General features: G+C 41.9%; 1 protein-coding gene across 4 annotated transcripts in view; it reads right to left on the minus strand.

The window, feature by feature from the left end:
* Window positions 1–22,383, minus strand: part of KLHL2 (kelch like family member 2) — a 58,663-nt gene that overhangs the window by 20,139 nt on the left and 16,141 nt on the right. For all 4 annotated transcript variants that reach the window (XM_061584255.1, XM_061584253.1, XM_061584254.1 and 1 more), the window contains one exon: window positions 8,252–8,414. In XM_061584255.1, the coding sequence (XP_061440239.1) occupies window positions 8,252–8,414 (163 nt within the window). The remainder of the gene's footprint in view (window positions 1–8,251; window positions 8,415–22,383) is intronic.

Below are 22,383 nucleotides of genomic sequence, written 5' to 3' on the forward strand. Positions count from 1 at the left end.
TATAACCTATGTCAGTTAATTTCTTCACTGAAAGCACGTTATATTGTAATTTCGGCACTAAGAGAACGTCTGTAAGAATAGTATTAAGTGTACTCAACCTTAATGTTCCCCGGGCAATTACATCACGCGTCGATCCATCAGCTAAACAAATAGATTCTTGAACTGGCTTTGATGTGTGAAACAGACTCTCTTCGGTAATCAGGCAATTTGACGCTCCACTGTCCAAGAGCCATTTAGAGTTAATTGTTTTACTCTTCTCCTTAGTTACAAAGTTTACGCTTGGATTCTTCCACCCATAGTCCCTGTTTCTTCTTTTGACTATACAGTTTCTCTGGATATGACCTCGAGATCCACAAAAATAGCACATTTTTAGTCCAAATCTGTCTTTTGAATAATTCTGTTTTGATGTTACAGTGTCTTTAGACTCAGTCCTTTTACTTTCCTGTCTTCTATTCCATTCCTGTTGCAACTTTTGTTCAACAAAGTCCATGGTTAATGTTCCATCAGGTAAAGTTTCCATAGCTGTTACAATATTATCCCATTTCTCATCAAATGAAGATAAAATGATATAAACCTTTTGGAGGTCGCTATGATCCACCCCTCGGTCCTGTAATTCGGCAAACAAACGACGAAATTCAGCAAGATGCTCACTCATAGTTCCTTCTTCTGTGAAACGCATTTGATATAATTTCCTCGCTAAACACAGCCGGCTCCCTGCTGTTTGCTGCACATGAGCTGCCTTCAACGTTTCCCACATGTGATGTGCAGTCGGCTCATTTCTTACGTGTAGCAGTTGTGAATCAGACAGCCCTAATGTTATGAACGCTTTCGCTTTCTCATCTCTTTTCGTCCACGCTGCTGCCGGAGCTGCCGGTGGGGCACTTTCCACAACATCGAATAAATCCTCTTTGACTAGAACTGCCTTCATTCGCCACTTCCAGCTGGCATAATTAACCGCACTTAATCGTTCCAGCGGCATCCCGCTTGACAGGTTTATTGCCATGTTGCACTCACTCTTCTCTTACTTTGCTTTTCTCTTGCTGCTTCTTTTCTCTTCAGCTACGGATCGGACCAGCACCAGAACCTCTTTATGGACCGTATTCTGGGCCCATAACCCTCTGATGGCGTGTGTGTAGAGTGTGAGTGTGGTCCATAGAGTGGTACCAATGCAGATCGGTTAGAAATGATCCAGACCAGGCAAAGTATTCCTTAAGAGTCTTTACTGACATTAAGATTCATTGAAACACAGTTCTCTCTCCATACAAAATCCCCCACACCAGAACTGGCCGTGCGCTCAGCTCTTTATCTAGATGGTTGCCCTTGTCAACCAGCTGCTGGCCTTGGGCAGCCTGGCAACAGCTTTTACACTGTTTAACCCTTTTGCTTCAGGTTTTGCTTTTCCTCTCTTGGATCTCTTTCTGTGAGAAACACATAAGTCACAGTAGCCCAACAGGCCACAGGAGGAAAAAGTACACAAAAGCTAGGATAATCTGCAATTCCACACAAGAATGTCCTTGAAATGGCCTCTGGGGCTGTGAACACACTGGTCGCCTACAGCAAAGCGTTTCCATTGGCCACACCTGGAAGAAGAACAGGCTGATCTGCCAATCAGTTGTGAAATCTCTTTGAAGCAAATGTTAAAAAACACTCAAGCTGATCCCACCAGGTTTTACAGTAAAAAGGGGTGGGGTTTGACTAGCGTCATGTGCCCCCTTTTTCAAAAAAGAGAGATGGATATACACTGGAAATGGCAGAGCAGCAAGTATGTCTCTGCACACATTTTTTTAAAGATGTTTTTAAAGATGTTTTGTTTTAATATGTTTTAAAGTCTGTTTTTAAGACGTTTTAGAGTGTTTTTAGTGTTTTGTCGCCCTGGGCTCCTTCTGGGAGGAAGGGTGGGATATAAATTTAAAAATAAAGAAAATAAATAATACCCTTGGGTGATAATCATTTGGCCCAAGTACCGAATCTGTTGATTTGTTCAAGCATTTTGTTTTGGACTGAACAACTGGAAATGTTTCAGTGCATGTCCAGATTGTGGCACAAGTCTGAGTGGAGCTTCTCAGAGAAAGTAGAAGTTTATACAATGTAATCAAATACCGAAACAAGTCATAAATCCACTTTAACCTAAGCAGATTTTTTTAAAAGAAAAAAGTCACTGCATTGACTTCCAACATGAAGTCAGAGCTGTGCTGTCATAAAGAGTATAAAGATTAGAACTGGAGATATCCAAGTTCAAATCCCCACTCAGCCATGAAGTTCACTGCGGACACTGCCGGAGTCACACATACTTGGCTGAACGTGTCTCACAGGATTGTGGCAAGGATTGAATCTGAGAGAAGGGGGAAGAGGGGGAAAATCAAGTATGCTTCCCGTCCTGAGCTCCTTGAAAGGGAAGAATACAAAGGAAATTAACTTTTAAACACTGAGATGGAAATTTCATTAACTCTGCCTAAGCCGTCTTCCAGCTGTATTCAGTACATCAGCAAAATGCAGGAACAGATTTGTTAAGAGCCTGTGTTATGTTTGTGTGTTACAAGAAAATCACTGTTCCAGGGTCATTAAAAAAATAAACAACACAGAGAACAGTTTGCATCTTGGACAGGCAAAGCTTCTCAGGGCATACAACATCCTTGGCTCAGATATGATTGCCAGACTCCAAGTACATGGGAGGAGGTGAGAATATGTCTTTTCCCAACTTGCTTCAGCTACGGCAGAAGTGCTACTTGCTCATGCTCTGCTGAGCCCAATGGCTCTTCTGCATGCTCAAAACAAGAAGCAAAAGAGCAAGCTGAAGTCCTTCAAGGTAGAAAGAACAATTTAAAAAAAGGAGTTTTACACACATGCATTCTCAGCAATCACAACCCTCCGCATCAACAACACACCTGTCAACTCTTAGTGGCTCATACTGCATCTTATTTTTCCACTTTGCTATCATGCCGCAACATGTGTTTCTTGCCAAAAAGGCACAGGCCCAAAGAACTAGGAAGGAATGTGGTATTTAACACTACAAATTATTGTGTTCAAAGCTGAACACTTCCCTGACAACATGCCAGTTCTGGGGTGGTAGACCACTGGGATTATCAGCCAATAATAACAGGAAATTTTAACAGGGTAGTCCTTTGCAAAGTATTCCAGAGTTCAGAATCAATGTTTCTGCAAGTAAAAGATTGCTCAGTCTCTCATGCAGTTCCAAAGCAGAAGTACCTCTTGCTGTTTTCTCCTTGAGGGGTCTTTTTGTACTCACTTTAGATTTTCAAACAGAATCAGAACAAGAAGCAACCAAAATTACAAGACTAATTGATTAATCAAGATGTTTAAACACTCAACTAGTTACAAAACAGTCTATTTCAACATATCAGCTCAATTCAGAGGTCAGGAAAGTACTGTGGGCTCACATGATCCATCTTTACCTAAAGCATACCAATTCCCTCCTCTACTTTCTGGTTTGCAGTAATAATTGTTGGCCACAACATCAAAATCAGATTGCCACCAACAGCCTGAAATTAGCTTCTGGGTTGGCAGCAAGCTACGTGGTTAGCAGTAATTATGATTTGCCCAATTCAGCTGTTGCAATCTACAGTGCTCTCCTCCACTTCCTAGTTCATGGATATCCAAATGCACAAAGGGAATAGGAAGCGAACAAGCCCACAGCATGTTGCTGACATTTTAGCTATAGTACCTGGACCAAGTTATTATTGTCATTTCAGAGACTTGACCAAAAGGTCATTTGCATATCCTATTGCACAGATTAATGATGAGAAAGTCCAGATTCAAAGTTAAATTGGTTCTCACTTTTAACCCCTTGGCCAAAAATGAAAAAGGCTGAAACTCTTATGCAGTAGTGTTCTCAAATGATGGGAACTGTTGGTTAATAATCAATATTGCAACTGCCAACACTGAACCCTTAAGTTTAACTATTTTAGCAGTTTTAACAATGGGAGTATCTCTGTTTGCCGAGTACCTCAAAAACAGTAAACCAAAAAGTGTGAAGAGTTTGGGGCTTCTTTATGTTAGACAAATTAATTAGTTAGGTACTGGCCTCTAAAAATGGATAGTATTAGAAATGTGTTTACATCTATAAAAATATTTGTATATTGCCATTTAGTTAAAAACATCAAAGTGCAGCCGTGAGGTCCTGGAAGCAAAATTTAGGTTGCTAGGTAGGATGCTGAAAGCCAGGACCTCCAAGTTGGCTTTCTCTGAAATGCTACCGGTTCCACGCACAGGACCAGCCAGACAGGCCCAGCTTTGCAGTCTCAATGCGTGGATGAGACAATGGTGTCGGGTGGAAGGGTTTGGATTTGTTAGGCACTGAGGAACATTTTGGGACAAGCCGGGCCTGTACAAAAGGGACAGGCTCCACTTGAACCAGAATGGAACCAGACTGCTGGCACTTAAAATTAAAAAGGTGGCAGAGCAGCTTTTAAACTGACAGAGGGGGGAAACCCGACAGGAGCTGAGGAAGGTCCGGTTCGGAATAAACCTCCCCCCTGGGATAAAAACCAAAGAAATGATGAAATTTTAAAAGGGGTAGGCCTAGAAGTAGGCATTGTGAGAGCAGGGGCACAGGATATAAATTCAGAAGAGCAAAATTACCACAGGCCAAACCACAAGTGCCAAAGACACTTGAAGAGAGACACTGCTTACAAGTGCCTGTACACTAATGCTAGGAGCCTGCGAACCAAGATGGGAGAACTGGAGTGCTTGGTCTTAGAGGAGAGCATTGATATAGTGAGCATAACAGAGACCTGGTGGAATGGAGAAAACCAGTGGGATACGGTTATCCCTGGATATAAACTATATCGGAAGAACAGGGCAGGACGTATTGGTGGCGGAGTCGCTCTATACGTGAAAGAAGGCATTGAATCCAGCAAGCTCGAAACCCCAAAAGAGGCAGACTCCTCCACAGAATCGTTGTGGGTGGTGATACCATGCCCCAGGAGGGACTTAATACTGGGAACGATCTATCAAAATGCTCAGGGAGACCTTGAGATGAGATATGAAATTGAGGAAGCATCCAAACTAGGAAATGTGGTAGTAATGGGTGACTTCAACTACCCGGACATAGACTGGCCGCATATGTGTTCCAGCCATGACCAAGAAGCAAAGTTTCTCAATATTCTAAATGACTATTCCCTAGACCAGTTGGTCAGGGAACCGACCAGAGGGACGGTAACCCTGGACTTAATCCTTAGTGGGGACCAGGACCTGGTGCGAGATGTAAGTGTTGTTGAACCGATTGGGAACAGTGACCACAGTGCTATTAAATTAAACATACATGTAACTGGCCAATTGCCAAGAAAATCCAACACGGTCACATTTGACTTCAAAAGAGGAAACTTCACAAAAATGAGGGGATTGGTAAAAAGAAAGCTGAAAAACAAAGTCCAGAGGGTCACATCACTCGAAAATGCTTGGAAGTTGTTTAAAAACACTATAGTAGAAGCTCAACTGGAGTGCATACCGCAGATCAGAAAAGGTACCGCCAGGGCCAAGAAGATGCCAGCATGGTTAACGAGCAAATTCAAGGAAGCTCTTAGAGGCAAAAAGTCTTCCTTCAGAAAATGGAAGTCTTGTCCGAATGAAGAAAATAAAAAGGAACACAAACTCTGGCAAAAGAAATGCAAGAAGACAATAAGGGATGCTAAAAAAGAATTTGAGGAGCACATTGCTAAGAACACAAAAACCAACAACAAAAAATTCTATAAATACATTCAAAGCAGGAGACCATCTAGGGAGGCGATTGGACCCTTGGATGATAAGGCAGTCAAAGGTGTACTAAAGAACGATAAGGAGATTGCAGAGAAGCTAAATGAATTCTTTGCATCTGTCTTCACAGTGGAAGATATAGGGCAGATCCCTGAACCTGAACTAACATTTGCAGGAAGGGATTCTGAGGAACTGAGACAAATAGTGGTAACGAGAGAGGAAGTTCTAGGCTTAATGGACAATATAAAAACTGACAAATCACCGGGCCCGGATGGCATCCACCTGAGAGTTCTCAAAGAACTCAGATGTGAAATTGCTGATCTGCTAACTAAAATATGTAACTTGTCCCTCGGGTCCTCCTCTGTGTCTGAGGACTGGAAAGTGGCAAAAGTAACGCCAATTTTCAAAAAGGGATCCAGAGGGGATCCCAGAAATTACAGGCCAGTTAGCTTAACTTCTGTCCCTGGAAAACTGGTAGAAAGTATTATTAAAGCTAGATTAACTAAGCACATAGAAGAACAAGCCTTGCTGAAGCAGAGCCAGCATGGCTTCTGCAAGGGAAAGTCCTGTCTCAGTAACCTATTAGAATTCTTTGAGAGTGTCAACAAGCATATAGATAGAGGTGATCCAGTGGACATAGTGTACTTAGACTTTCAAAAAGCTTTTGACAAGGTACCTCACCAAAGACTTCTGAGGAAGCTTAGCAGTCATGGAATAAGAGGAGAGGTCCTCTTGTGGATAAGGAATTGGTTGAGAAGCAGAAAGCAGAGAGTAGGAATAAACGGACAGTTCTCCCAATGGAGGGCTGTAGAAAGTGGAGTCCCTCAAGGATCGGTATTGGGGCCTGTACTTTTCAACTTGTTCATTAATGACCTAGAATTAGGAGTGAGCAGTGAAGTGGCCAAGTTTGCTGATGACACTAAATTGTTCAGGGTTGTTAAAACAAAAAGGGATTGCGAAGAGCTCCAAAAAGACCTCTCCAAACTGAGTGAATGGGCAGAAAAATGGCAAATGCAATTCAATATAAACAAGTGTCAAATTATGCATATTGGAGCAAAAAATCTTAATTTCACATATACGCTCATGGGGTCTGAACTGGCGGTGACTGACCAGGAGAAAGACCTCGGGGTTGTAGTGGACAGCACGATGAAAATGTCGACCCAGTGTGCGGCAGCTGTGAAAAAGGCAAATTCCATGCTAGCGATAATTAGGAAAGGTATTGAAAATAAAACAGCCGATATCATAATGCTGTTGTATAAATCTATGGTACGGCCGCATTTGGAATACTGTGTACAGTTCTGGTCGCCTCATCTCAAAAAGGATATTCTAGAGTTGGAAAAGGTTCAGAAGAGGGCAACCAGAATGATCAAGGGGATGGAGCGACTCCCTTACGAGGAAAGGTTGCAGCATTTGGGGCTTTTTAGTTTAGAGAAAAGGCGGGTCAGAGGAGACATGATAGAAGTGTATAAAATTATGCATGGCATTGAGAAAGTGGATAGAGAAAAGTTCTTCTCCCTCTCTCATAATACTAGAACTCGTGATCATTCAAAGAAGCTGAATGTTGGAAGATTCAGGACAGACAAAAGGAAGTACTTCTTTACTCAGCGCATAGTTAAACTATGGAATTTGCTCCCACAAGATGCAGTAATGGCCACCAGATTGGATGGCTTTAAAAGAAGATTAGACAAATTCATGGAGGACAGGGCTATCAATGGCTACTAGCCATGATGGCTGTGCTGTGCCACCCTAGTCAGAGGCAGCATGCTTCTGAAAACCAGTTGCCGGAAGCCTCAGGAGGGGAGAGTGTTCTTGCACTCGGGTCCTGCTTGCGGGCTTCCCCCAGGCACCTGGTTGGCCACTGTGAGAACAGGATTCTGGACTAGATGAGCCACTGGCCTGATCCAGCAGGCTCTTCTTATGTTCTTATGTTCACAACACATTACAAAAAACAACCACCATAGAGTAAAAACATTAAAACTACAATAAAAACAAAGTAATAAAAAAGAAAGAAAAACAAGGTAAGATGGGAAAGAGAAATGTCCATTCATTCAAGCCTTCAGTGTTTAGAAGTATAAGCATACTGAAAATTAACAGTAAAACAGATGTTTATTCTCCCAAACAAGATGCTGACTATACAAGGTTATATTTATTCTTGCATTTTGATAGCTATTATAGTAACTATTATACACTGGCAAATTCTGTTTTGTAATTACCACATTAACAACATTTTAGACAACACTAGAACCACAGGTGCTTGGCTGCCTAGACTCACATTTTTTATACTGGTGCCTAAACTTTAATGTGGTTTTCAGTCCTGATTTAAAATCCACTCAAGTTTCCCAGCTGCTTTGTGAATTATTGTTTCACCTGCAAAAAGTCAAGGCAGTCTGTTCTAAGACTTTTATATTTCCCAGCACTGCAATGCAAATTCTCTTTTGTGCAAGCAATGTTAAAAGGCTACCACATTAGACAGTGTTAAAAGCAATACCACAGTCTGACCAAGTTTTGTTTTTGTTTTTAGAATTGATGTTGCACTTGCCTGCATAAGTGTTGGCCTTGTTCAGAAGGTCTGTGCATGCATGCATGTCAGCAAAAGCTCGAAAGCCTAAACAGTTCACAGGATGCAGCTGGGTTTCCAAAAAATCACAGCAACTCTTCTTCACATCCTGCAACTGCAACAAACTAGCTGCCGGAAGAAGTACCTACAATAACCAGAACCAGGTAAATTCATGTAGTCAATGCCACAATCAACAAAAAAGAGAAACAAAACTGAGGCATATAATTCGAGAAACTATGACTGATGGAGATCTGCATTTTAAAATCACCTTTTTGCAATTATGGGTGTTTTTGTGATGTTTGCTATTAGAAAATCTAAGAAACCGTGTGTTCCAGGTAAGTTATAGGCTTTTATTTCTATTCATCTTATCATTCTGTCTCAGCCTTAGAATCCAATTTTGTTGCCATGTATTCAATTATTGCAGAAATGTGGTTGTCCCTCTAATCACGTAGAGTACAATAGTACTGAGTTTCTTCAATTCTCAAATCATTCTTCATTCTTCTCCCACTCCTCACTAAAGGATTTAATCATAATACACCAGGACTGGCTTTTTTGTTGCTGTTTACCATTTACATTAGTAAGAGGTTGATGCTAATCAATTTCATTCCAAAATGCTCTCCAGTTCTGCATTCCCAATTATCTTTATTTGGTTTATTCCGTAAGATCCAACTCAGGAAGTACCTGTCCAGAAGAGATACTGGCCCTGTTTGGATGACAATCTCTTAATTACACCAAGATATGAGCCTTTTGGCCATGCGTGCGGCCCTTTGGCTCCCGCTTTACAGCATGAGCAAACCAGGAAGCCTCTAATTAAGCATAGTTTCCCAGATGAAAGACAGGAAAATTTGGTTAGACTTCCTGGCTCGATTGTTCATACTGTGAAGAGGCTGCACATGCGGATAAAAGGCTTGTTCTTATCTTGGCATAGTGTTAAGATATGGTCATCCAAATATGGCCACTGCTAACCTTACTAGTTTTCAGGCAGGAGAAGTGCAAAGAGAAGTTGGTCCAAGTAAAGCAATATTCTCCAAAATCTAATTCTATTACACCCCCAAACATGGAGCTCCTCTATGAGCAAGCTTACCTATTCATGTAGTGGAGCAATTTCACATTCTCCAATGCTCTCCATGGAAATGAGCATATAGCCCTCGTGCATGCAAAAGCTTCAAGGGCATGCCAATGAATGCAAGTTGATGCTCGGCTGAGATGACATATTAGGTCAATCACAGCCATAACACTTACTGTAGCATTAAACAACTTTCTGATTAATCTCAAGAGACTGAATAACACAAACATTTTCATAGAAGTTTGAGCTATGTTGGAAAAAGCAGAAACTTTGGGCTGGATGTAATCTTAGAAAATTCAACCCTCGTTTTGTTCATCTGCTGGAATTCATTTTTCTCCCTCTCCCCCATTCTAATTCCGTGCTTGTGTATTCATTGTTATTTGTAATGATGGCCTATGCAACCTATGAACTATTAACTGATTTTCTTCTAGTAGCTATTTATGAAAAGCATTATAAGATATATATATGAGGAGAAGATGCACTGTTTGTTTTAACACCAACCTCTTTCATATCACATTTCATTTACATGTGTTTGTTCAGTTGTTTCCGATATCCTTTAATTCAAGTCCATACAAACAAACAAAAAACAGACTTCCTTATATCTTTCCTTTTATTATTATTTAAAATATTTTATCCTGCCCTTCTACCCTACAATAGGGCACTCAGGGCAGCTCACAATAAAATCATACACAATAAAATCACAAAAACATTAAAACAGATAAAAGTACATAAAATACAGTTAAGAAAATAGGGGAGTGATATTAAAAAGGACTAAAGAAGTAAAAACTAAAAAGAGAGAGGAAATACAATCAATCAGTTACAGGCTCTACGACTTCAGTCCCTCCCAAAGGCTCTCCAGAACAAGATGGCTTTTAGAAATCTCCTGAAAACCATCAGGGAGGGAGCAGAGTGGGCTTCTTGGGATAGGGTATTCCAGAGCTTGGGGGCCACGGCTGAAAAGGCTTTCTCCTGCATGCCTGCCAGTCTGACATCTTTCATTCTAGGCCCACACAGGAGACCAGAGGCAGCCAATCTTAAACCACCAGCAGGTACATATGGGCATAAGCAGTCCCTCAGGTCCATTGGTCCAAGGCAGCTTAGGGCTTTAAAGGTCACAACCAGCACTTTGAATTGCGCCCAGGAGCCAGTGGAGTCGATAAAGCACAGGGATGATATTTTAAAATGATGATCCCAGTAAGTCACATTACAGATGCCTTTTTAACAGCCTCTTATTACTATCATGTTTGGATTAAGTCAGAACATTGGGGCAGTAAATTAGATCATGCACTTGTTAAGCCTCAGGACACCCACAGGCTCTAGAGCAAGGGTTGTCAGCCTATTTGGGCCCATGGGCACATTGGTAAATGAGAAATTGTTGTGGGCACCTAAAACAAACAAACAAACACACACAGAGAGAGACAGAGAGACAAGCAAAAAAAAATGTTGTGGTGTGTGGATAGAGAAGAATGCTTCTTTCAAGCCGATTTCAACAGGAGGAGGGGGCCCTGCAGGTGCCAGTGAAAGCTTCTGCGTGCACATGTGTGCCCACAGGCACCACATTGACGATTCCCGCTCTAGAGGATTCATCCAAGATTGACATGCAGCTGCTTCATGTCTTAGGTTTTCATAATATGATGGAGTGATTTTGCATGCAATCCCCATTCCTAAAAATGCCACATACAAAATAGAAAATGTGCATTGCTCTTTCTTGAATGAGCTCAAGGCTACTTAATAAGCATCAGGCCTGAGCAAGAACTGGAATTCAAACTGCATCTCCCCACACCATCTCCTGCAAAAATTGACTTCCCTGTGTACACTTCTTTGCTGATCTGTGTTTGTTTCTAATATTTGTATATTGTATTCACACAATTAAATATAGGGTCCATGGATTGCTAGCTTTAACAGGAACACATTCAAGTGAAGGGAATACAGCAGTTACCTAGTCAGTAGTTTACTCTTCCCTACTCAGAGACAGATTAAAGAGGATGCTTCCAGGGTCCCATGGGCTCAGTGAACCAACACAGAACTGCAGAAATGCCTCAAGCAGAAGCAATTTGTGTTCACACTGCTTGTCTTTCAAGAAAAGCATGAGTCAAGATAAACAGCTGTAGTGGTGGGTGGGTGGCACTGGAGAAGGCTAAAAATACATTTTGACATCTGTAGCACAAAGCTAAAGCTAACACTTTACATTTCACCCAAGAAAGCTACTAGCACTCATTCATTTCAGATGTAGAAAGTTGTTCCTAAAATCATTTACAAGCATCATGTCTCCCAAAACAAAACCTTTTAAGTGATCAAGTTTCAGCTCTACTTGAAGTCCAAACGTTTACAGACTGAGCAGGTAACCTCATCTAAAATAGTGCACACTTGTCCTGCATTCCCTCCTTTCAAACACATATTTACACCCAAGGCTGTTCCATGTTATATGCTGCTCAGACATCAATGTGTCTCAAAAGTGAATTGTGTCAGAATATATATATATTTTTTCCTCAGCAGCAAGACCCGAAAGCATGCAGCCTTTGAAGATCTCTCATATGACTTAAAAAAAAAAAAAGACACATTTATTTAAGTCTGCTTGACTGTATTATGCTATACTTGAAAAAAAAAATAGCTGCTGCGGGTTTGTGTATTTTGTAATTTTACCTCATGTTTTTTAGGATCTTGTAAGCTGCCTTGTGAAGGCAGCATGCCCTGAAAAGTGAGTGTTACTAATATGTTTAAACAACATTCACTTTGGCATTTCCATATAATCTGTTCAGTGGCTGCTTCTGAGACAAGTCTGTGTCTTTCTACTGGTAATCACAGTTAAACTGGTTTTCTCAAGCCTCCCCACCCCCGGCAAAAAAAAGACTATTTCCTTACCATCAATTCTTTTGTGAAATATACTTCCATTGTCGGTATTATATTAAAATAGCTTGATTCCTCATCCCCAGAGGGCATAAACATGCGTGACATTTCCATATCATATACAAGCCTTTTCAGATGTTAAGTCTCCTTGCATGTAAGCAAACATTTATTTATTAATATCCCTTTCTTCCTCCCAGAAGGAGCCCATGTAAGAAACGGGGGGAGGGCATCAAATCCCACCTTCTCAGTTAAATCCCTCCAGAGGTCTGAGAGCCAAATTCATCTTCTGCACAATCAGAGTTCTAAATCACATGGGGAGCCTCCATGAGTACAGGATGCTTCTCACTTTAAATGTTTAGTCTAAACAGGGTAACAATAACACACCTAGGAGCCGGGGGGAGGAGAGACTTGGCAGCGCACCCTCCTTCTCCTAGCATGCTTGTTTACACATAGGGTGACTGAACACCTGAGCAGGACAATGGTGTGCCTTCAGAAACTACCTTCTTACCTCCCAGTGCCTCATTCTTGATATCTGCAATAGCTCCAAGGATTTAGATTAATGCAAGGTAATAATTTTGAACTAGGAACTGAATAGCTGGAAGTGAGGTGCTGGCTTTGCAGATCAATTTCTGTGTGCAGGCTGCAAGCCTAAACATACTTATTTGGGAATAAAGCTGCAATGAACTCAATGGGAGGTACATCTGAGTGAACATGCATAAGCCTGTGCTATTTGGAGTAACAGGAATAACTGATTGTACAATGTATCTTGTTTTGCTCTCTCAGTTGCTCTTTGACTGTGCATGTCCAAACACTAAATTCTTCACCGGAGGCCCTCCTCTGGGTTCCCACACCATCTCAGTTACGACAGGCACCTGAAATATCATCTTATCCCTTATATACTCAGTCGATCACTGCACTCTACAGATGAGGACCTCCTGCAGATACCATGTTATTAGGAGGTCCATTCCGCACAACATAGGAAATGGACCTTTAGTGTAATGGCACCTCCCCTTTGGAATTCCCTCCCCTTAAATATCAGATAGGTGCCATCTCTATTATCTTTTTGGAGCCGACTGAAGACCTTCCTCTTTCAACAAGCCTTTTAAATCGAGACCTTATTCCTGTCTGTGTTGGAATTACATTTTTAAACCTTTTTTAAAAGATGTTTCCAAAGCTTTTAAAAATGTTTTTAAAGATGTTGTGTTTTAATATATTTTAAAGCCTGTTTTTATGATGTTTTAAAGTGTTTTTAGTGCTTTTGTTTGCCACCCTGGGCTCCTACTGGGAGGAAGGGCGGGATATAAATCAAATAATAAATAATAAACAGAGATACTATCAGGGAAGGACCCTTCTCAATGGTGGCACCCCAACTGTGGAATGCTCTTCCCAGCACTTACTCTGACTTCATTTTGACATTGGGAAAGAGTTTTCTGTTTTATAGTCCTTTTACAGTGGCTTCTATTGACATTATGCTTTAATTTGCTTGGAATTTTATTGACAGGTGAGCTATAAATCGCAAATGCAACATAATAATAATAAAGACAGACTGGATCCAACCTAAGTTAGTTAAATTTGTCCTATTCATTTCAATGGATCCAACAGAATATGTTTGAAAATAAGTTAAATGCCTTCAAGCATTACCTGTAAGTCAAGCTCAGTTGATGGCATATAACAGTTCAAAAACACTTATAAATTTATGCTACATGCTGAAAGGTAAATCCCATCCTACCACATCTTCCTTCTCTCCCCCCTCCCCTTTAGAGTGGTGTTAAATTTACAACTTACATTACAGATTCAGAAAAACTCAAAGAGCTACTGATTAAATTGAATCAGACCAAGCCCTAAAAAGGAAGCTCCAAATGTATGAGAAAGGTCACTTCCAGAGGGGTAAAGAAGCTGGTCTTACGTTACAACACTGTAATTTGCAGTTCTTTAATTATTTACCAGTTTGGTCAAACCAATCCCAATAGTTAAAGGAGTTGTACAGCCAGCAAGATATTAGGTGTTAAAAATCCTTAATTGATGCAGACAAGTGTTGACTATGCAACAGCTTGAGACATTTTCTAATGTTTAGTGAACATTTGGCCAAACAGTTTGTCACAAATGCTACATGCTGTACTAGATGAGTTGAAAGATACTGGCAAGTCATACCTAACAGGAAACAGGATTCAAATTGCAGTGAAAGATGTTGGATCACTGGTACTACACACACCATTTATATAACCCAGTAATACACAGCAGCTATTTTTTAGAGAATTGTATACAGTATAAGGAAGTCACTATACCATCAAGAATGGCAACAGCCCTTTAGCCTGCTTGTTCAGATTACAAACAAAGGATATTTAAATGAACATTTGAAGTGAGGTAGGAGGATAAATTGCAAGGTTTTGCAAAGAGGGAGAACTACCCAATCTAATACCCCTGGAAAATCCAGAGACCTTTATTTTGTAGCCACAATATTCTGGTTTCCATTAACCTCTTCTCTTGCTAAAATCTATCATAGCATCTATGTAACAGCAGAGACTACTTCGCAGTATGCATGGTGCTTGCACAGCTTTCTTACACTAAATGCCAGCTGTCCTGCAGAGCTTTATACCAAGCTCAACTGTCCTGCAAAACAGAGGCATTGCCTCCTCCCAAGGTTCATCCTGAAGAGCAAGAAGACAACCAACACTTGTGGGAATGAAGCTCCAAGTAAGAAGTGCTTCCCATCTGATGAGGGCTAGTGAAAGAGCTGGGTCCTTTAGATACAAGTGACATGGGGTTTGTTATGTAACTTCAGCTGCAGACATGTCTCCATTGAAGAAATATTTAATTGTTCATAATTCAAAAATTTAATTTTTGAAACTGTAGCTCATGACAAAATGCAAAGAGACTAACACCAATAATTCAGTAATATTAATTAAAACCATTCAGAAATATTAATAAAAACAATTCAGAAGCCACCCATCTCATTCCTCATCAGGCAATCATCATTAGCATTTCAGAGTACTGAATGCACTTTAACTACAGCAGTTATAAAAATTCATAGAGCTGGAATTGAGGCAAGGATGGAAATTTCACAAGTCACCTCTCTCCTCGACTTTTTTAACATGCCATTCACTATGCTATTGCAACTGTTTATTTCCCTGTTTCTTCCTTCCATGATCTTCAGATCTGGTACAAATACAGAAGCTCCTATCTGAGTCAGTTCCAGCCAAGCATATAGGCCAATGGTAGGGAACTTTATCCAGCCAGCAGGCCAGATCCTTATCTCCCCCACCCCCACAGGCCAAGCTGAAGAGATGGGACATGCTGCCACATGTCAATCACCTGATGTCACAATGTCATCAGGAAACCCTGTTCTGCATAGAGCTATATGAAGAGGCCCCAACAATCAGATGATTTTCGACACTGTGCACAGAGCACCGATCAGGTGATTTGGATGTACAAAAAAACCTTCTGACCCAGGCACATCTTTAACTTCCCCGCACCTGCTCTTATATGTCGTCAGGTGTGTCAGGTGTAGGGTGGGTGGGTGTGGCTTGGCCAAAATGGGCTTGCAGGCCAAATGGGGAGGTGTCACCCTTGACAAAGGCAGCGATTATGATGACACCATCATGTGGCCAAATAAGAGTGAAAGCAAAATGTATCCTGAATTGAGTTTGGCACCACAATCACAATGAAGGCAATTTTTCTTGCCTTCATTCTGAATGAACTTTTCATAAGAACATAAGAACATAAGAAGAGCCTGCTGGATCAGGCCAGTGGCCCATCTAGTCCAGCATCCTGTTCTCACAGTGGCCAACCAGGTACCTGGGGGAAGCCCGCAAGCAGGACCCGAGTGCAAGAACACTCTCCCCTCCTGAGGCTTCTGGCAACTGGTTTTCAGAAGCATGCTGCCTCTGACTAGGGTGGCAGAGCACAGCCATCATGGCTAGTAGCCATTGATAGCCCTGTCCTCCATGAATTTGTCTAATCTTCTTTTAAAGCCATCCAAGCTGGTGGCCATTACTGCATCTTGTGGGAGCAAATTCCATAGTTTAACTATGCGCTGAGTAAAGAAGTACTTCCTTTTCTCTGTCCTGAATCTTCCAACATTCAGCTTCTTTGAATGTCCACAAGTTCTAGTATTATGAGAGAGGGAGAAGAACTTTTCTCTATCCACTTTCTCAATGCCATGCATAATTTTATACACTTCTATCATGTCTCCTCTGACCCGCCTTTTCTCTAAACTAAAAAGCCCCAAATGCTGCAACCTTTCCTCGTAAGGGAGTCGCTCCATACCCTTGATCATTCTGGTTGCCCTCTTCTGAACCTTTTCCAACTCTATAATATCCTTTTTGAGATGAGGCGACCAGTACTGTACACAGTATTCCAAATGCGGCCGCACCATAGATTTATACAACGGCATTATGATATCGGCTGTTTTATTTTCAATACCTTTCCTAATTATCCCTAGCACGGAATTTGCCTTTTTCACAGCTGCCGCACACTGGGTCGACATTTTCATCGTGCTGTCCACCACAACCCCGAGGTCTCTCTCCTGGTCGGTCACCGCCAGTTCAGACCCCATGAGCGTATATGTGAAATTAAGATTTTTTGCTCCAATATGCATAATTTTACACTTGTTTATATTGAATTGCATTTGCCATTCTTCCGCCCATTCACTCAGTTTGGAGAGATCTTTTTGGAGCTCTTCGCAATCCCTTTTTGTTTTAACAACCCTGAACAATTTAGTGTCGTCAGCAAACTTGGCCACTTCACTGCTCACTCCTAATTCTAGGTCATTAATGAACAAGTTGAAAAGTACAGGTCCCAATACCGATCCTTGAGGGACTCCACTTTCTACAGCCCTCCACTGGGAGAACTGTCCGTTTATTCCTACTCTCTGCTTTCTGCTTCTCAACCAATTCCTTATCCACAAGAGGACCTCTCCTCTTATTCCATGACTGCTAAGCTTCCTCAGAAGCCTTTGGTGAGGTACCTTGTCAAACGCTTTTTGAAAGTCTAAGTACACTATGTCCACTGGATCACCTCTATCTATATGCTTGTTGACACTCTCAAAGAATTCTAATAGGTTACTGAGACAGGACTTTCCCTTGCAGAAGCCATGCTGGCTCTGCTTCAGCAAGGCTTGTTCTTCTATGTGCTTAGTTAATCTAGCTTTAATAATACTTTCTACCAGTTTTCCAGGGACAGAAGTTAAGCTAACTGGCCTGTAATTTCCGGGATCCCCTCTGGATCCCTTTTTGAAGATTGGCGTTACATTGGCCACTTTCCAGTCCTCAGGCACGGAGGAGGACCCGAGGGACAAGTTACATATTTTAGTTAGCAGATCAGCAATTTCACCTTTGAGTTCTTTGAGAACTCTCGGGTGGATGCCATCCGGGCCCGGTGATTTGTCAGTTTTTATATTGTCCATTAAGCTTAGAACTTCCTCTCTTGTTACCACTATTTGTCTTAGTTCCTCAGAATCCCTTCCTGCAAATGTTAGTTCAGGTTCAGGGATCTGCCCTATATCTTCCACTGTGAAGACAGATGCAAAGAATTCATTTAGCTTCTCTGCAATCTCCTTATCGTTCTTTAGTACACCTTTGACTCCCTTATCATCCAAGGGTCCAATTGTCTCCCTAGATGGTCTCCTGCTTTGAATGTATTTATAGAATTTTTTGTTGTTGGTTTTTATGTTCTTAGCAATGTGCTCCTCAAATTCTTTTTTAGCATCCCTTATTGTCTTCTTGCATTTCTTTTGCCAGAGTTTGTGTTCTTTTTTATTTTCTTCATTTGGACAAGACTTCCATTTTCTGAAGGAAGACTTTTTGCCTCTAAGAGCTTCCTTGACTTTGCTCGTTAACCATGCTGGCATCTTCTTGGCCCTGGCGGTACCTTTTCTGATCTGCGGTATGCACTCCAGTTGAGCTTCTAATATAGTGTTTTTAAACAACTTCCAAGCATTTTCGAGTGATGTGACCCTCTGGACTTTGTTTTTCAGCTTTCTTTTTACCATCCCCTCATTTTTGTGAAGTTTCCTCTTTTGAAGTCAAATGTGACCGTGTTGGATTTTCTTGGCAATTGGCCAGTTACATGTATGTTTAATTTAATAGCACTGTGGTCACTGTTCCCAATCGGTTCAACAACACTTACATCTCGCACCAGGTCCCGGTCCCCACTAAGGATTAAGTCCAGGGTTGCCGTCCCTCTGGTCGGTTCCATGACCAACTGATCTAGGGAATAGTCATTTAGAATATCTAGAAACTTTGCTTCTTTGTCATGACTGGAACACATATGCAGCCAGTCTATGTCCGGGTAGTTGAAGTCACCCATTACTACCACATTTCCTAGTTTGGATGCTTCCTCAATTTCATATCTCATCTCAAGGTCTCCCTGAGCATTTTGATCAGGGGGACGATAGATCGTTCCCAGTATTAAGTCCCTCCTGGGGCACGGTATCACCACCCATAACGATTCTGTGGAGGAGTCTGCCTCTTTTGGGATTTCGAGCTTGCTGGATTCAATGCCTTCTTTCACGTATAGAGCGACTCCGCCACCAATACGTCCTGCCCTGTCCTTCCGATATAGTTTATATCCAGTGATAACCGTATCCCACTGGTTTTCTCCATTCCACCAGGTCTCGGTTATGCTCACTATATCAATGCTCTTCTCTAAGACCAAGCACTCCAGTTCTCCCATCTTGGTTCGGAGGCTCCTAGCATTAGCGTACAGGCACTTGTAAGCAGTGTCTCTCTTCAAGTGTCTTTGGCACTTGTGGTTAGGCCTGTGGTAATTTTGCTCTTCTGAATTTATATCCTGTGCCCCTGCTCTCACAATGCCTACTTCTAGGCCTACCCCTTTTAAAATTTCATCATTTCTTTGGTTTTTATCCCAGGGGGGAGGTTTATTCCGAACCGGACCTTTCTCAGCTCCTGTCGGGTTTCCCCCCTCTGTCAGTTTAAAAGCTGCTCTGCTACCTTTTTAATTTTAAGTGCCAGCAGTCTGGTTCCATTCTGGTTCAAGTGGAGCCCGTCCCTTTTGTACAGGCCCGGCTTGTCCCAAAATGTTCCCCAGTGCCTAACAAATCCGAACCCTTCCACCCGACACCATCGTCTCATCCACGCATTGAGACTGCGAAGCTGGGCCTGTCTGGCTGGTCCTGCGCGTGGAACTGGTAGCATTTCAGAGAAAGCCACCTTGGAGGTCCTGGCTTTCAGCCTTCATCCTGTTGCACAACCCTCACTCTCCAAAAAAGCTAAATGGGTACATGAAAAATTTCATGCAATGTGTTTTGCTGTATTGCCTCAGTTCTATTAACATCAGCAAATTAAAAAAAAACTACTTTCTGCTGTTGATGGATATGAACTACCAGTTTCACAAAACAGAACAGTCAAAAAAGTAATGGGAGAGGTCTGCAATAACTTCACTTCCACATACAGTGTTCTGACTCATAAGAGTTTCTAAGACATAAATTCATATTTTAGAATGAGTAAAACCTTGGGGGAGATCTATCAGTGCAAGATGACAATTTTCATGCCTGTGGCTAAACTGGAACGGGCCATGCGAGTTACGGATTTTAGTTTGCTGCCGATTGTTAATTGTATTCTATACTATTGTTTTACGGCTTTATTTTATAAACTGCCTTGAAGGGGCTTTTGTCTTATAAGGTAGTTTAAAAAATTTAAGTCAATATAAATGAATACATTTTAAGATTCAAATCTAACTCCCTTCCCAATCCAGAGGTTTTTTTTTTTTTTAACTCTCCTTCCTCCCCACCCCTTTGATTTGGAGTCGTAGCTATTGTTTTTGTGAAACTTCTACAATCCACCTTGAGCCCATGGCAAAGAATAGGCTGCAAGTACAAATATGAATAGGAAAAACTGTTCAGAAGAGAGCTGCAATGATATCTGCTATTTAATGGGGGCACTCTTGATATCAATGCTTTATTTACCAATCCTAATAATTCCAGAGTGACATTTTGAAGAACGCAAATAGGTGAAAATGAACAAGCAAGTTCAAAGTGCAACAGAGTATTAAACTCAGCTATATAACAGGCCGGTTCTCATTCTGATTGTATGTATGCGTATGTATACTGTATATGCACACACAGCTCTGTCAACATTGACATGATGCTGGCAGCTTGCATGTTTTATGCATGAAAATCCTCTATGCACACGGTGGTGGCAGTGGAATTTAACAGTAAGAGGTGCACAGGTGAGAGGCCCACTATATAGCCCTTCCTAACAAGCACTCTTCTCTTACCCAAGCACACTTCCAGCATCAAAGCTGAGCTAAATAAAAAAAGAACTGCAAGGAGTGTGCGCTACTGGAAAACAAGCCATGCACCCCCTTTTGTTAAAAATCAGATCTACACCTCCCCTGCCTTTCAGTGCAGTTGATCAGTTACAAGTTTCAACACCCCAAACTGCTGCACCATGTCTAGTTGGTCTAAAGGCCCCACATCACAGCCCGCACTGAAAAGAAAACTTGCAGAGCTTACCTGCAAGGTAGGAGAATCTTTAGACACTTTTTAAAACAAACAAGCTTGGCTGTTAACTAAAGGCTGACTACACCAGCTGCTATTAGGGCTGTGCATAGTCCCCACTACCAGCCCTGTGGCTCTAAATCCAGGGGGTCTTCAAGCCAACCTGCCCTGGGTTGTCCTCAGGACCAACCCCCTGCCCTGCCTCAGATTTGCTCCTAAATGAGTTTGGGGGCAGGGCTAGTGTTTAATTAGGGCTTTAAAGCCCTAATTAAACATGTAGCAGGGAGAGGGATGGGGAAAGGAGACCTTGCATCTGCTCCTCCTCCCCACAACTGAGACAGGGGTCAATTCTGCAGTGTGCTGAAATGCCTTCATCCCCCATGATCAATGCCTCAGCGGAGGTATTGATTTGTGGAAGATGTTGTAGCATCACAGAATTGCCCCCTCCTCTGAACAGCTGATTAGCAAAGGGGGCGATCCTGTACTGGTGATGCTTCACAAATGCCTTTTCTACAGGAAAGCTGTTAACAGAGCATCACCTGCACCATGCAGAATCCACCTCTCCACTGAACAGCTGATCAGAAGAGGGTGATTCTGCACCGGTGACACTGAGAAAGCAACTTTCCTTTAGGAAAGCCACTTACACAGCATTCCCCTTCAGAATCACCAAGGGATTGATTCTCCGGGGGGGGGGGGGAACAGCAGGCAGGCAGGCAGGCCTATCGTCTCCAGGTAGACACAGCTGGGGACCAAAAGTAGGTCTGGGGCTTGTTTTCCCACTGTGCCTGCCTCTTCTTCCTGTCCTATGCCCTGCCTCCTGACAGCCATGGGTTGCTCTGGGTCATCCAACCCGTCCCGTAGTGATTTGGGGCTGTCTGAACCTGACTCAGCTGAGGTCTAACTGCCTCTGAAGAGGCCCAATTCACCTCAGGCTTCAGTTGAACGTGGAGCAGAGCCCTAGCTGCTATCATCAATACCACGGTAGATACTGAGGTCCAGAAGGTTATCCTGGAGAAGTTATAACAATCTATCGATTCATTCATTATTGTGCTCTATAGACTGGAATTAACCAGAGCACATAAAGCTGAATGAAGAGTGTCAACAACAGATAAAAGCAAAAACTGTTTTTAGAAGAATGGCCAACAACATCAGTGCATCAAGGTCTCTATGACAATTACACACTGCAGTTTGTCCTAATAGACAAGTATTGACACTTAACACTTCAGTTGAGCCTGAGTACTGCAAGTACTGAACAGTGTTTGTTGAAAGGTTTGTAAACTCTGGTTTCTCACCTTACTAAGTGAAACCCAAGTGCCTTAAATCTCTAAAGCTATTGGTACCTGATTTCTGGTAAGCCAATTACCAAGTTTAATTTGTAGGGATGATGATCATAGCAGTCATGATTCATAGCTGTTTTGCAGCTAGTCAAGATGTGATAGTATCAACCCAGAATAACAGTTATACTACTGTTAAAAATGGCAGTACTGTTTTAAGTACATTGCTGCCACAATTATGCAAAGCTATTATGCTATTTTAAGTCGTATAAGACAACCAGCTCTTAGGTTAGTAAATTTTGTCAGGAAAAGGACTAGCCCAAGATGAAAGACCCTTCCCCTGTTCCATGTGCAAAATCTGACCAGACTGACACTTATGATGAGATAACATCCTCCATTTCACCTGAGGATAGCAGTCTAATGTAGGAGGCTGCATAACACACCTACTCCCTGCCTCTCACCATCTGTC

Source organism: Rhineura floridana, chromosome 9 (genome assembly GCF_030035675.1).
Source record: "Rhineura floridana isolate rRhiFlo1 chromosome 9, rRhiFlo1.hap2, whole genome shotgun sequence".
NCBI lineage: Eukaryota > Metazoa > Chordata > Lepidosauria > Squamata > Rhineuridae > Rhineura > Rhineura floridana.